Source organism: Nelumbo lutea, chromosome 4, assembly GCF_056320005.1.
Source record: "Nelumbo lutea isolate HS-2025 chromosome 4, American lotus-T2T, whole genome shotgun sequence".
NCBI lineage: Eukaryota > Viridiplantae > Streptophyta > Magnoliopsida > Proteales > Nelumbonaceae > Nelumbo > Nelumbo lutea.
In genome coordinates this window covers 43779319-43795283 of record NC_142687.1, presented here as the reverse complement: position 1 = coordinate 43795283, position 15965 = coordinate 43779319, and the positions used below count along the sequence as shown (strand labels likewise).

Genomic DNA, 15965 nt, shown 5'->3' with positions numbered 1-15965 from the left:
TTTGAACCAAATAGTGGTTCAACCCTTAATAAACACCCATACCCAATGGCACAGACATGCCAATGCTTTTTCAAAAAATGCCCACAGAACCAAACATACCTTGAATGTCAACCATTGAAAGTTCACCAACAAGTTTATGAATTTGTGGCTAATCATAATGGAATACTGAAGACTAACCACATCATTTATCTATTGATTGCATAGAATAATTAGAAATTAACATTAGAGTTTGCTACATAAAAAAACATAAGAAAGGTCTTGATGTGAACTTGTTTGAGTAAAATAGGGGTTTTGAAATGAGTTTCTTAAATAAAATAGGAATCTCTTTGTTATACAATGCATGCCCTCAACTTCAATCAATTGATAGAATTCTAACTTTTGTTTATTAAATGAAATCAGATCATTATTATTTCATGTGTATTTAGACATATTTCTATGTATTAACTCTTAAACTAAACATTTATGAGATTTATGCTAGTTTAAAATATTCTTAGTTGTTTAATAAACTTGGGGAGTTTATCATGTCAGGATTGATACCGATGCATTGTCAATTTGGTATAGCAATTTGTCTCAAGAATTAGTTGTCAACAATTGATTTCAATGTGTTTTGAAATTTATTTGCAAAATATATTTATAAGTAGTTTATTTTTTGAAAAATTTTGAAAAAGGTTTTAGTCTCAGGATTCATCTGACTATAGAGTGTGGCATTGCATTTTTTAGCCAAGTAAGAAATCATTACCTATGAACTGTGTAAAAATATTATGGGCTGAGAGGTTAGGAGAAAAATACCCTTTGGCCAGAAGCCTAATGGGCTTATTTTTCATATTAATTTATTAGCTTTGAGCTAATAGAATGACTGAAACCAAAGTCTAGTTGTGTTTAAGTGTTGGGCCTATTCTAAGCCCATTTCAATTGGATTAGAAGCTCACTAGTACATCTAATGAATTCAGCCCCTAAACTAAACAGATGTAGACGCTATGTCTATGATTAAAACACTTCAACACAAGGGGCTTTGGGTAAATAGGGATGAAGAATAGGGATGGATAAGTAGGTAGGCAACTTGTTGTCCACCAAAGAATGACGAAGAAATTAGAAAGAAACAGAAGAGAGGGTAAAGGACAAAGAGACAAATAATCTAGAAGAGGAACAAGAGAGAGGGGGTAAGAGAATATTTACTAACAATGTTCCAGATAGATTGGTAAAATTAAACACACCAAAAGAAACTCCACGATAGTCTAAAAATTTTAGAAAAACTCAAATACCGTAGCATACTAAGATAATTAAACAACTTATGGTAATACCAAAAACACGCAAAACAATCAAATTTTGAGCCTTTGAAAAAGAAAAAAAAAGAAAAAGTAAATAATTTGCACCTCAACTTTTCAAAATTCTAAAATTCAACATAGGTAAACACATATTGAAGAAGTATGATATAATGAGGTGACAAGGGAAGATTTTGCCCCATTCCAAGAGAACTTGTAGTGAATTAATGGTTCACGGTCATTATACATTTTGACCGTTGGACATACTAGCAAACATTGAGCTCCCAGTGTCCACCAAAGTTAGTCCAACTATGACAATTGAGGCTTTTCTCTCTCCACCATTTGTATTTACTCCTATAGCTATTAAGGCAACAAGCTCCCTCTTAGAATTATTCATCACATTTCTTCTATTCTTTCTAAATTGCACTAAATATATACTTCTTGGATTGAAGGGAGTAGAGGTGTAGGCCCATGGGCTATGTCGCCCTCCCTAGTGAAATTTTTGAAGGTCAACTCGGCATGGCCCACAGTCCAGGCTTATGCCGTGCTACGGGCCTGGGTCGGGTTAGGATATAAGTCGTGTAGGGCTGGGCCAAACCGGGCTAGACTGTGCTTTTTTGCCTTTTTTGTTTTTGAAAATTTTGATTCATTTTCTAAGTAAAAGTGTAAAACTAAAATATTTAACTTTCCTTTGAACATTGGAAATTGGGAACTATTTAAAAAATTATGAAATGAGAAATCTATGTTATCTAACACATAAAGGAAAAAAAAAACTTAACCAAATTGAAATAATAATGACGGAATAACAAATTGGAAGAAAAATAGGAATTTTATTTTATTTAAATTTGAACGATACAAATTACAAATACAATGATTGGACCATTGGATACTTGGATGAATGAAATATGAAAATGGAATGAATTAATAAAATATAAAAAATACAATATAGTTACAAATTGAAAATATAAAATTATATTGTTAAAAAAATAAAAATCAAATAAATTAAATAAAATTTACAATAATTCGAAAAAAAATTCTATACAAGTAGTCAACTTCATGAATCATGACTTTCATCATTTGCTTTAAGTGAAATCATAGTTGTCAAGGTGTCGCCTAGGCAATTAGGTGCCCTTGGCTGGGCGCCTCACCCAAACGCCTTGACTTTTAGCAACTAGGCACCCTTCTAGGCGACAAAAATGACAAGGTAGGCGCCTTTTATAATATCATTTATATTGTTGTATCTTATTAATGTATGTGTTAATACATTTTATTACATGCTATATATATATATATATATCAATTATACTTTGTTTGAGTGTTTTACTATTGAAATTTAAAAGATCAAAGGGTTTTGAGAAGAGAAGAAGAAAGAAAGAAAGAAAGAAAGAAAGAAAAGAAAGAGGAAAGAAAGAATAGAATAATAAAGCTATCTTTTCTATTTTCTCTCTCTCTAATTAAATAAAACAAAAACTCCATCCTTTTTTTTTTCTATTTTACTTTCCATCTTGAATATTTATCATATAAAGTTGATAACCATCTTTAGTTGCTAATTAATATGAATTTTCTCTATTAAATATTTATTATAGTAGTATTATTTTTGAAAATAATGAAATTAATATATGTAAAAGATTTTTATCTTTTAGATGTGATGATTTACCACATTTTTAGAGGAAATTTAATGTTTTTAATAAAGAGAATTGCTATTTTTTCAATTAACATACATGCAGAATGGTATATAAAACTAGGAAACTAGCCAAAAGTCAGATCTTTATATTATAATTTTTTTATCACCTAGATGCCCTAGTGTTGCCCAGAATTGCATAGACACCTTGAAAATTGTGGGTGAAATATCCAGTTATGTATCATGCCCTCCTTTGTCTTGTAATCTATCTTCTGCATCTAACCAATCCTTGAAGAAAAACACATCTCTATGTTTTCATCGTTCATGCAACTTCTCTTGTTGTCCAACACCCTGGTACCTGTACTAAAACAAAACTCCGATGAAACTATAGACACCAGAGAGATTAGTAGATTACGTGCCATGGCGGCGAGAACTGGATAATTTTTTGAATGTTCATTCCACCAAGTTAAAATATCAAAATTATTTGTTCCCTCACTTAAATTAGAAAAATTTATTTGTAAATAAAAATTATGTTCAGCAAATGAACTTGTTATAAAAGTAGCAGATTTCTGCTTTCTACTTATTAAATAAAAAAGTTTTTCTCTTCTACTAGTGGGCTCAAGATCAGAAGTAGAAGATATTGTACAAGTTATAGGAATATTTCCTACAACATAAGATTCATATAAATTGTACATTTCAAATAACAAATTATTAATTTCTTCTTTTTTATTTCCTATATCAATATTCATATTTTCACAATATGATTCAAGTAGAATATGTAAACCATCTTTCCTAATCCTAGGGTCTAATATTGTAGCTAAACAATAAAGGGGAGAAACATTCTCCTAATATTTTTAAAATTTATTTTCCATTATTTCAACAATACATTGAAATTGTGGATTATTTCTATATTTTGCAAAAAAAAATCACTAATTGCCATTAATTGATAAGGTAAATCTCTTATACAAACTGTCATTTCCCGATCTTTTTCAACTATCATATCATTTGCCATTTTTGAATTATAAAAATCAGTAACAATTTGTTTATGAGAAATACAACTTTCTAACATAGCATATGTAGAATTCCACCTATATTTTACATTTAATATAAAATGTTTATATTTTAATATATATAATATAATTTCTAATTTTAGAAATATGAGTAGAAATAGTATTAAGGCATCTTGAGTACATAAATTTAAGATGTGATATGCACATCTAATATGAAATAATTTACCTTTTAAACATGGTCTTAATTGAGATTTTAAAATATTTGTTGAATAATCATTATTGCTGGCATTATCAAAACTAATAGAAAATAATTTATTTTCCATAAGCATGCAAAGTATTTATAATACTTTAGCAATAGCTAGGCCAGCATGTAGCCCTTCAAGCCTATTAAAACCTAACATTGTTTTATTCAAAAGCCAATTTTCATCAATGAAATGGTCGGTAACACAAATATAACTTATATTAAATTCAGAAGTCCAAACATCCGAAGTAATTGCAATTTTAGAATTAAGATTTGATAATAAAGAAATTAAATTTTGTTTATATGAATAAAAATTTTTTAAAGCAACCGACCTAATAGTATTTCTAGAAACTTTTTTATATTGTGGGTTTACAGAATTACACAACGATTTTTCAAGTTTTGGATCTTTAGCTAATATAAATGGTTGTTCTACATGTGCAATATACTTAGATAATTCCTGTATCATTTTTTCTTGTGAATATTTAAAAGTACCAAAACTACTGCCCTCCCAATTTGTGTTTGAGTTGTTTCTCTCCCTTCATCTTCTTCCTTCTCATGTGTGAGTAGATGTCTGCTCAAATGACCTGTACCACCCTTGCTACAATAACTAAAATCTTTCTTACATTTTTGGCAAATTACCATTTTCCCCTTCCCTTCAATATCCTCTACTTTGAAAATTTTCCAAACTGGGCTACTCAATTTAGAGGCCTTCCTTTTTTCCCTAGTATCAGTACCGAGGGTGAAAGTTCCACTTCCATCGATATCGATTGCATTAGTGCTAATACTATCATGATGTGATTGAATATCATCAATGGTGAACATGTTGGGGAATTGGTTTTCGGAAGAGACAACCATTTTTCTTAATTCTAAAAAGATAAAAATAAATCTAATTCAACTTACCCAGATTGTTGATTCAAAGTCCCAACTTGATTTCAATAGTTGAAGCCTTTCAACGTCTAAGCCTCCAAAATTGAGATACTTGAGCTGGTTGAGCAAGCCTTATTCTTGTTGAAAGTTGAAACTTCAATAAATTTGAGACTTGAGAATTGGAGAATGGAGAATTAGATACTCAACTAATTAGAATTACTCAGATTGTAGAGAATTGAGAATGTATGAATATGAAAGAGAGAGAGAGAGAGAAGAGATTAAGACAATTGTTGAATTGGTGTGATGAGATTGGTGGAGGATAGGGCTATTTATAGGAATTGAGCATAATCCAATTGCCCAAAATACCAAAAAAACTAGTTGTTATTTAGTTGTTGGGAGGGGTATTTTGGTCATTGTAAAGTTATTTATAACTTTACATAAAAGCCCCCCTAAGTTGGTTGTTATATAGTTGTTGATGTGCACTTATGTCATTTTTTCTCCCCCATAAGCAAAATACATGAATACCCCCTAATATGGTTGTTTATGACTGCTGGGGGGGGGGGGCAACGACTATATTTTAGACGAGTCGCGTTTGGCCCACTACAGGCCCTGTGGGCCATGCAATGTTGGCCCATGACGAGCCTTGTTGTGGGCTGGGCCGTGTTGGCACGACATGAACATTCGTGCCATGTCGTGCCGACCCATGGACCTCGAACCCTTGGCCCGGCATGGCACAGACCTTCATGCTGGGCCTAGCACAGCCTATGGGCCATCATGCCATACTGAGCTGAGCTGTGCCGGGCCGCGGGCAGCCTAACCCCGATTTACACCTCTAGAAGGGAGATCTTTACTTCCTAAGATATGATTTGCACCTTTAATAAGATCCACACATAGGATTCAACACTAAAAGGAAAGCAATCATTTATTGTTGGGAAACTAACAATTTATAGGCTTTGGCATTTGCGTCATATTTCCATTCCATACCCTGATAATGATTTAACTCCTAAATTGAATTTAGATTAGAATAGTATACTAAGAGACTTCTTTCCCCCTATTTAGATGTTGAAGATGTAGCTTGCAGTTGATAAATTTTTACATAATGCTTCTGTTCTGGATACGTGGATTTTGCTTGTTCCCAGATTTCAAATGTTGTTTTATCCCACATGAAGGCTTTCCTTACCAATGGGAAGCAACAAAAAACTCAGCATGCAATCGTTACAAATAAAAGGACTTGTCTTGGCACATGGCCAAGAAATAGAGGGAAGAGAGTATGTAGGACTGTTCTTAGATTAGTTTGATGTAGTTTTCTTGTGATCGAACTAGAAATCAACAAGAAATAAGTAGAAAAACTAGATTGATTTGTCTTTAGGCCCACAATATTTGCTCTGATACCATGTTTTCTTGATTAAAAATAAGAACATGAGAAAAAGAAGAGGACGGAAGAGAGAAACAATGGTTAAAGAGTCATAAGATGTGTTGGTGACCAACTCTTCTATTTATATCAAGGCCACATAACTTAACAATAAAAAGAATGTAAAAAGACTATAGTGCCCCTATGACACATATTACATAAACATTAGCATATTTAACAAAGGTCAAGTCCAAGTTCAGTGTTTCTTAAAAACATCCATTGATTGTATTTGGGGTATAATCCTAGTAGACCAGACAAGTTGCTCTACTTGCCAGCACATCAGTGCCAACCTTGTTAGGATATACTTTTTAAATTTATCGAATGGTTGAGAACTTTCTAAACTAATAGAAATCTCATAAGCATCCAGTTTAAAAAGTAATTCATAGAAACACACCAATTTGAAACATAAAACAATGGTGTACTAATATTATTAATACATATAAGTTAGTGTACATAAATCTGATTGAAGCTAAGGGCATACATTGTCTAATAAGAGGTCACTTCACTCGACAATAGTTTGACACCAAACCATGGCTAGCCAAGGACTCATTAGCAAGAACCTAACAATCTAGTGCCTTATCAAGGATAAAAAAGGAACAAGCAAAATATAATATTTTCTTGCTTGCCATATAGGCAGCTTCATTAATTAGCTTGACGATCAATGAAAGCAAAATGAACTTGCAAGTTATTACACCTACGTAGAATGTCCTGAAGCTCAAACCATGTTTTAGGCTTGCAATCAAGCTTTGAAGATGGGCATGAGACAAAGAGACTAATTACAACTTTCCACCATTACCAAGGAGATGTTAAGGATTTTCATCAACTTTGTACCTTTCTTGATTGCCACTGCTTCATGCATAAAAGAAACTTTCTTGATTGCCACCACTCCAGTCCCTCAAAACCAAATCAAAGAACCACAACCCTCTTTCAAAAATCCCACATCTAAATCAAGCTTGAACATCCCCAGCCTTAGATTCCAAAAAATTCTTTTCATCAACTCTTGTCACTCTACCAAGAATTGTTCGAAGTTGATGGATCTTTTCTTTTCGTCTTTACCCAATACCTATTAGTATTAAAAATAATTGAACATAGCTTAGGACAACCATTATTAAATACAACATCGTTTTGAGACTTTCAGATGAACCAAAGCATGCAAGCTGAAAAGTCTAGCAGATTGGTCTTTAGATTCATTCTTCTCAAGCCCAAAGAAATCCTTTAACACAATGAACCCATTAGCTCCACCACATAGAGAAGGAAGAGAAAATGTTAATTATGATTGTGTTGAGATTTGGAAGTGAGTATTGTAACAAGTGAATCAAATTTATGTCACAACTTCTAATTTGCACAACAAGGGAGAGTGGATTTCATTAGTCTAGTCTAAGGTTGCATCTTTCAGCTATTTAGGCGGTTCTATCCTAACATGAATATTTTTTTTCCTTGTATTTGAAAATGCCATATAAACATCAAAACAATAAGGTGTTCTTTAACATATGTTTTTTCAAAAAAAAAAAAGAACATATTTATAGTTTGATTTAGAAAAGTAACCTTATTTTCAAAACCAACAACTAGATGATTTGTAAAACAAAGACATCTGTGTATGACATACACCCCAATATCTCATATAGACTCTCATACAAGTACTTCTTTAAATCCCCTTTACATAGTCACATTTCATGGATTTGGGTACAATGTATAAATAAAAAAATAAAAATAAAAAATATTAATTAATATCAATTTGTTTGGAAACTATATCTAAATATTATAAGCTTCATGTTACATAATATCAAACCACTAGAGAGAAACATGTTTTTAAAACCAGCACAACTAGGGAAATGTGGTTGAGATGTAGTTGCAATCTATTGATTAATTTGAAACTTTAATGCAGCTTTGAGTTCGAAAGAGTACAATTTAGGAATTTTGAGATGCTCTGGCTATTGACGGGAAGGGGAAGGGGAATAAAATAAAATCATGTCATTTCTGGGTGCATAGTGACTGTATGTGACTTGAGTTTCTTAGTATTTTTGTATATTTATTCTATGAAGTGTGATGAAAACACTGAGTAAATGGAAAGGGAATTGAATGGGGGGGGGATTTCAGTTACCTTTCTATGCGCAATCTGCATAGAATAGACTTTGCTCCATCATAATTTATTGGATCTTTCTACCATTGATTTTAATATTGGGGATGTGGGATATCTTCCACTCTTCTCCTACCTCCTTTTGGCAATGTTTCTCCAAATTGGGACAGCTATTGATGCTCAATTTTTGTAGTGTGGTGAGATGTTGTAGATCCTCAAGTAGAGATGTGATGTATCCCCAAAATTCAATTTCTAATGTTTGGAGCATTGTGGGATTATTTAAACCTTTAGGGAGTGACCTAACATATGAGACATAACCACCATTAAGAGTCAATGACTTGATATTGTTAATTGGTGGTAATGATTCTAAAATGCGAATGTCCCCTATTTTCTCCTCTATCCTCAACTCTTCAAGGTCTTGTGGAAGGGATAATGAAGATGATGCCAATTTAGGACAATTCTTTATAACTAATTCCCTTAGTGGTGGAACAGTCGAGTTGTGAACCAATGCATTCATGGGGGAGCAATAGTGGAGATGCAAAGTATGAAGACATGGCATAAAGGTAATATTAGTCTCTCCGCTTTCCTCTTGTATTCCCAAATTCCATTCTTCTAGGCTTGGCATGTCATAGATTGAGATCTTTTCCAACTTGGGGAACAATACCTTCTTCTCTCCATCATCGCTTGCAGTGCAAGTGACAGCCACACCAGTATTATTGAGTCCAAAAAATTCAAAATTCATGTATATAACCTCTTTCCAACCACCTATTTCAATCTCTTTAAGGGATGGTAGTTTCCCCAAAGAAAGATGGCAATTGCTTACAATTTTGAAAATTATTTAGGCACAAAATGACTAGATTAGACAACAATACTTGGTTCATCCAATTTGGTAACTTAGTTCCAATGTATTCACATATTCTCAATGTCTCCAAGTATGATGGTGGTTTGAGAGCTTCGAGTACACCCTCCATACTCCTTCACCATATCGTCTTCCTTGTAATAACCTCCACCAAACCATAACTCTAGATGACGGAGATGTTGCTTCTTCAAATTGGCCATGCTAGCCTCATTCTTGTTTGCTACTTTTCCCAAGTCTTCTATATGCAGCGACCCTTGGAGGTTGTTGAGATCTTTCAATTCCTCAATTTCACATCCCATTCCTACTCCACTAAAACAATTATTGCCAACAATAAACTTGCATAATGTATGCAGGGAGCTTAATCTCCCAATTCCTTGTGGTAAGTATTTTAGTTGAGGAGTTTTTTTAATTCCAAGATGTCCCAGTTGAGTCAATTGTCTGATCCCTTGGGGTAGCTTTTGTAGTTTTACACAATGATAGAGGTCCAAAGTTTGCAAATTGTATAAATCACATATAGTTTATGGCAGTTCCTTCAGTTCACTTTGATCAGACAAATCTAGGTATCTTAGATGCATCAATTTTTCCACTTCCATTGGTAATTCTTTAATGTTCTCTGTTCCCAGATGCAATGCCCTTAGACAAGTCAAACAATGGAATAAGTTAGACATGGATATTTCCACCTTTGAAGAGGATAATAATAGTGTTCTTAGTTTCTTTGCTTCATATATGACTGAAGGAATAGGCTTTGTAGACCGATGATCCAATGCCAATTGTAATCTCAAGTGACGGGCTTTGTGAAAGTTGAAGTTTTGACCATCGCCATGGTTGATCTCCATTGTTATTGCATAACTTTCATCTTTTGTGAGAAATTATGCAAACTAATGCACAACATCATGCATCTTGCACCATATTATGTTATTGCCATCATCATCTCTTTTGAAATCTTGAAAAAAATGCACGCATGGCCAATTCTTCAAAATACTCATCACCTATCAACTCTGGTGCTTTTCCAGTAGTACTAGTACTACTAAGGAAGCCTTGTGCCATCCACAACTTGATGAGTGTATCCTTCTTGATCTTATAATCTTCTAGAAAGATAGCACAGAATGAAAAGCATCGTTTCAAGTGGGGAGGCAAGTCGTAATAGCTTAGTAACACAGCACCATTAAAAATATTTTGTTTAACTTCTGGTAAATCCCACATACAGCTTTCTAATACACTTTCCCACTCTTGTTCAAGTGGCTTTTTGTTGCGGAGTAGACCACCTATGGTCTTTGCAAAAAGGGGTAAACCTTGGCACTTCTTTGCAATTTTTTTGCCTACCTCTTCCAGTTTTGCACAATCTTCTTCTGTCCTCCCATCTAAAGCTATATGACTCAACAACCACCAACAGTTTTCATCAGAGAGCATACCAAGAGGATGACTGTATGTCATGCCCCTCATCTTTGCAACACTCTCCTTTCGTGTAGTGACCACAATTCTACTTCCTTGTGAACCATGATTGAAGGAAATCTTCAAATCATTCCAGTCTGTTTCTTTGTTAGTCCACACATCATCCAGAACAAGCAAATAAAGCTTCCCCTTTAAGGAGTTTGTCAACTGTTGATGCAATTCTTGCCATTCAATACCATCTCTAAAACTGGCATTTTCGTCTACAACTTTAACTATTGATTTGGCGATTTTGTCCTAGTCAAAAGGATGGGACACACATACCCAAATCCTCATTGGAAATGAGTTATGACCTTATCGTCATTGTAGATTATCTGTGCAAGGGTTGTCTTGCCAGAGCCCCCAATACCAAAAATAGAGATGATGGGGATTGTATGATGAGGGCCTATTTCCAGTTGTTGATTGCTCTCTCTTACTAACTTACTAATTATTTCTTTCTTCTCCACATCTCGACCAACAATTTTTGATGCATCTACTTGAGAGCTTGTTCTAGATCGTTTTGGGTTCTCGTCTATTCTCCTCCTAGTTGTAGTAGTTTCTGTAAGCTGTTTTCTCTCTTTGTCAATAGCAATTTTGTCAAGCCATTCCCTTATCTTCTTCATTCTATAACCCATGTTATAGCGCAAAGGTACTGGGTTGAAACAAAAGCAAGGAGGGGTCAAGTAGGTCTGACATACCTTCTTCATCTGGCTAAAGAAAACGCTGCCACCTCCGTTCCTCACCTGTGATACAAGGGCCTTAGTGATCCATTTGTCCAATAGGTCGTCTGTGTCATAAGCCAGGTCCTTGAGATCCTGTAACCAAGCCTTCACTGATTTGTTGGTCACTTGCATCTCCTCGGCGTCCTCCAAAATAGTCTGGATTTTGGTGAATGTATTGGACAGCTGTTGAGCGTCTTCTTTGAAGTTCCAAAGCAGTGTAAACTCTCGTTGGAACTGATCCAAGGTCATTGATCCCAATTGCTTCAAAACAATAGAGACCAGCAATTCTACCATACTTGTTTACTTTACTTAGTAGATCGATGGCACAAGTAAGGCAAGACCGTGTTCCAATGCACAAGAAGTGAGATCTACGATTTTCTATTTGATGTGTTTTAACCACCCTGTTCCGTGTGAGGACCACCTAAATTAATCCTTGAATTTTTTTCCCTTTCACACACACCCCATTAATAAAATCCCTTTTTTGGCCAAATCAATGGGTGTGGGAATTGATTTTATGTGAATGCTGAAACAAACCAGTTAACACTATACCAACGAGAGCCATCCCTCAATTGATGATCCTTGAAACTGGACTATCCAAATCGATACACGCGTTTCTGTGTATCTTTTACTTGCATTAGAAGATATGGATGTTTTTATAAGGAGTGATTACATTCGATTTTCTAATAGAAAAGAAACTGAATTTTTGAATTGATTGTGGGTGAATTTTAAAAGTCGGCTCCATGTTTAAGTTTTGATTGAGGGTGAATTCTAAGAAATTACAGAATTCTAAGGAGTCAGAAAGTATTGTGTTCTATAATATAGATTCTTTTAGATAAGTATATATTATAGATTGGGGTCATAATTTCTCTCTCTCTCTATAGTTCTATCTTTACAAGGCAATGACAAACCCCTGCCCTGTTCTCTCAGTTCCCACTCACTACCTCAAACATCCAAGGCAAAGAAACGAAAATGCAAGGAAGTCCCACAGAAGGGAGACAAAATTAATGCGGACACCGATTCCTTTAATTAGGGCTGTAACAACTCTCATAAAGTTCGATACTTGATTTCACATTATATCCTCTTATCACAGATTTGATGTTAGAACAGAGGTGAATTGGGGGAGGAAATCCAAGTATTCAAGAAACAGAGTCCAAGTATCAAGTAGGATCTGCGATTTTAGTTTAGGTCAGAATTCTGAATTCCATTGCAGATATATAACAATTTAAAATTTTAAACATGTTCACATGTAACACTAATATCCGCCCATCCATTGGCATCAAACACCTGCCACAACTGTACGGTGTAATTAAGATTTATAGGATAGGCTGAATAGTAAAAACCCCTTTTTTTATATATTTTAACACACTTTGTTCCGCATGGGGACAACCTGTTTTCTTCTCTTTGAGTCATAATAGCTGGGAGTCATAATTTCTGTCTTATTTTCTATCAGAAAAAAAAAGAAAAAATACGGATAGGCCTAATGCAGATTTCTGATTTTCACTACAAAATTATAAACATTCAGAAGATCAAAAAACCATACTCTGTGCACCCATACCTGCCCATGAATAGACATCAATTCTGAGCTGACACCTACCCCAAATGTGTTTTGAGCTTACAAATTCTGCCCCTGGGGTTATTTGTCATTCTCCAAAAAAATTCCCTCTCATTCTCACTCGCTACCTCGAACATTCATGGCAAAGAAACAAAACTACAAGGAAAGTCCCACAGAAGAAACACAAAATTAACGCGGACTCTGATTCCTTTAATTGCGCTGTCAATAACTCTTATAAAGCTCGGTTCTCGAACAACTCCCGTAAAGTTCGACCCTGATTCCATATTCTACCATCTTCGTCATAGATTTGACGTTACAACTTGTATCCAATTAATAATTGGATGTATTTATCCCCCATCGGTTTCAGTTAAAACTCGATCTTTTGTGAGAAAGACCCTTTACTTTCACATTTCTATAACGATCCATTTCCATTAAATTGAATGGTAGAAGAAATTAATTTACAAAAATATCCACGGGATAAACTTCTATAAAATGAAAATTACAAAAAAAATTATCATAAACGATGTAGGTACTTATAGCTTGGGCCAATGGCACGCACACGCATGGCAGAAGGCGGTGCGTAGAGTAGATCCAATGAGAGCGCGCGTAGAGCAGAGGCCGATGTGCGACATAGGGCCAATAGCACAAATGCACGCGGTGTACTCGAATGGCTGTGCCCTCAGAGGCGGACCACATCTTGGCCATCCACATCCTCTTACCTCCAGGCGGTTTCAAGTATAAATAGGGGTGACACCCCAAGGTGAGCATCTAGACTCTTTACTGCTAAGGACTTCCTTGCTTCCCTTGTGGCCTCGTTTGAGCATCCCAACCTCAGGCCTCGTCCACCTCTCATCCCACTCATACTAACTTGACCGTCGGAATCCCCGCCTTGGGCCAGTACTTAGAGCCTCTAACGTTCTCTCTCTTTCTCTCTCTACAGGTATGACCTACCAGCCCTCGGCCATAACGGACCTCGGACTGGGCTCAGGAACTTCCTCGCCCTGGACCACCTCAAGAGACATTGTCCTCAAAAAAGTTATGGTGACTGAGCCTGGTATTGGCAAACTCGGCCCCAATTGGGAAAGTCCCTACAGAATCAAGCAAGTCATTAGCCCCGACACATTTCGGCTTGAATATTTGAATGGAAGACCAGTCCCTCAGACATGGAACTCAGAGAATCTTCGAGTGTATTATCAATGAATGCACTCCTTGGTGACCAAGTAATGAATAAAGTGCAAAGTCCCCCCCCCCCCCCCCCAAGCTCCAACTTTTAGTGTATAAGTTCTTACTTCGCTAACTGCCAGGACCCCTCGGCCACACAACCAACCGACGCATACAAGCAAGTGTGGCACATAATTGTTCTTGATGATCTGGGAATTAAATTGCCACAAGCACCAATAATTTGATGTGGCAACATTGGAACAACCTTTTTGGCTTCTAATCCTATCTTTCATGCCAAAACACGACATGTAGAAGTTGGCTTCCACTTCTTACAGGATTTGGTACTTAGCAGAAGAATTGATGTGCAGTTTGTGTCCTCGGGAGATCAAGTAGAAAATGTTTGAGTGGTTCGCATTTTCAGTAGTCAAAGCTCAAGCTGTATGTTCTATTAGACCGTTCGCTTGAAGGGGGCGTGTTAGATGACACATGCATGAGGATGCAAATTGCTTCCAGTTTTTAAAACCAACCAGCTCCAAATCGACAAGATTAGGGAACAGCATTGGGTTCATCCAATTTGGGAACTTGCTACCAATGTAAGACCCTATTTTCAATTTCTTCAGGTTTGAAGGTCGTTCGAGAGCTTCGACTAGACACTTCCTTCTCTCTTTCGCCATGTCATAAGCTGCATCTTTCACAGCTTTGTCATTGACTTGCTTTTCCTCTGCATCCTCAAGCAAAGCCTGAATCGTCTCAAATGTGTTAGAGAGTTTCTGTGCTTCGTCCCCAACACCTGCAATCAGTCTACAATCCTCTCGGAGCTGTTCAGCGCCCATGGAGGTCAGTTGTTTCAAGGCAGCAGATACCAGTAATTCTGCCATATTTTCTGATCGATCAAGATGCGAGCAGGGAGGAACATCAGGGGAGATTCGGGAGAAGTTAAACAAAACAGAGCAACAGAAGCTCCAAACTGCTGTGCCTTTTCTTTCTTTTATAGCTGAACTCTAGACAATGCAACGGATCGTTGAATATTTGGAAAAACTTAAACCTTGGTGGACTAATTAGAGTTGGAAGATTTTCTTTATAGAAATGAACACATTTTATCAATTTCTGATATAAAAAAAAAATGCTAATCCAACGGTAACGGTAATCGTGTCGAATTCGGATAACGTCCCGCTACACCTAAACACGATTGGATTACACCTAAACACTGTAATCTCATGTTGGGCTCAGATCACTAGACCAGATTCAGATTAAATCTAGGTTTTGCTTGAAATGAAAAACAAAAAGGTAGAAAAAATAATTACTTTTTAACTAATACATATATAATAAATTTATATAAATATAAATATTGAATTTATCAATGCTACCAGCAACACACGATATCTGAAAAAGAAAAGAAAAAAAAACTTGTGACCAATCAAGCAACCATTATCATAAAATGTTAATAAATCAGATGGTATTTATCAAAATTCATGGGTGGATTGATTAAATTAACATGAATCTAATTATTAATGGAATGCAATTTCTAACATGAAACGGAAATAAAAGAATTGAATATTAAATTGGGTTTTATACTTTTCAGTGTTTTCAAGTTCATTAAAAGCCTGAGTAGGAATTGGAAGTAATATGGAGGGAGTGCACATGATTCGCTTGTGTGTAATATTTGGAGTGCTGTCACATGGACAGACAATTTTTATTGTAGAATCTGATCAGAAATTGTTGCATGTGCGATCCATAATGTCTCACATCATAAC

At 35.4% G+C, this 15965-nt stretch overlaps 1 protein-coding gene across 1 annotated transcript; it reads right to left on the bottom strand.

Moving 5' to 3' along the window:
- Positions 1–9398: 9398 nt before the first annotated feature.
- Positions 9399–15089, bottom strand: LOC148855479 (putative disease resistance protein RGA3). Its single transcript, XM_088984913.1, has 4 exons — positions 14739–15089; positions 11091–11759; positions 10331–11034; positions 9399–9657 (listed from the first exon to the last, which is right to left on the bottom strand). Exons 1-4 carry the CDS (start codon positions 15087–15089, stop codon positions 9399–9401), a joined length of 1983 nt encoding a protein of 660 aa, XP_088841039.1.
- Positions 15090–15965: the final 876 nt, after the last annotated feature.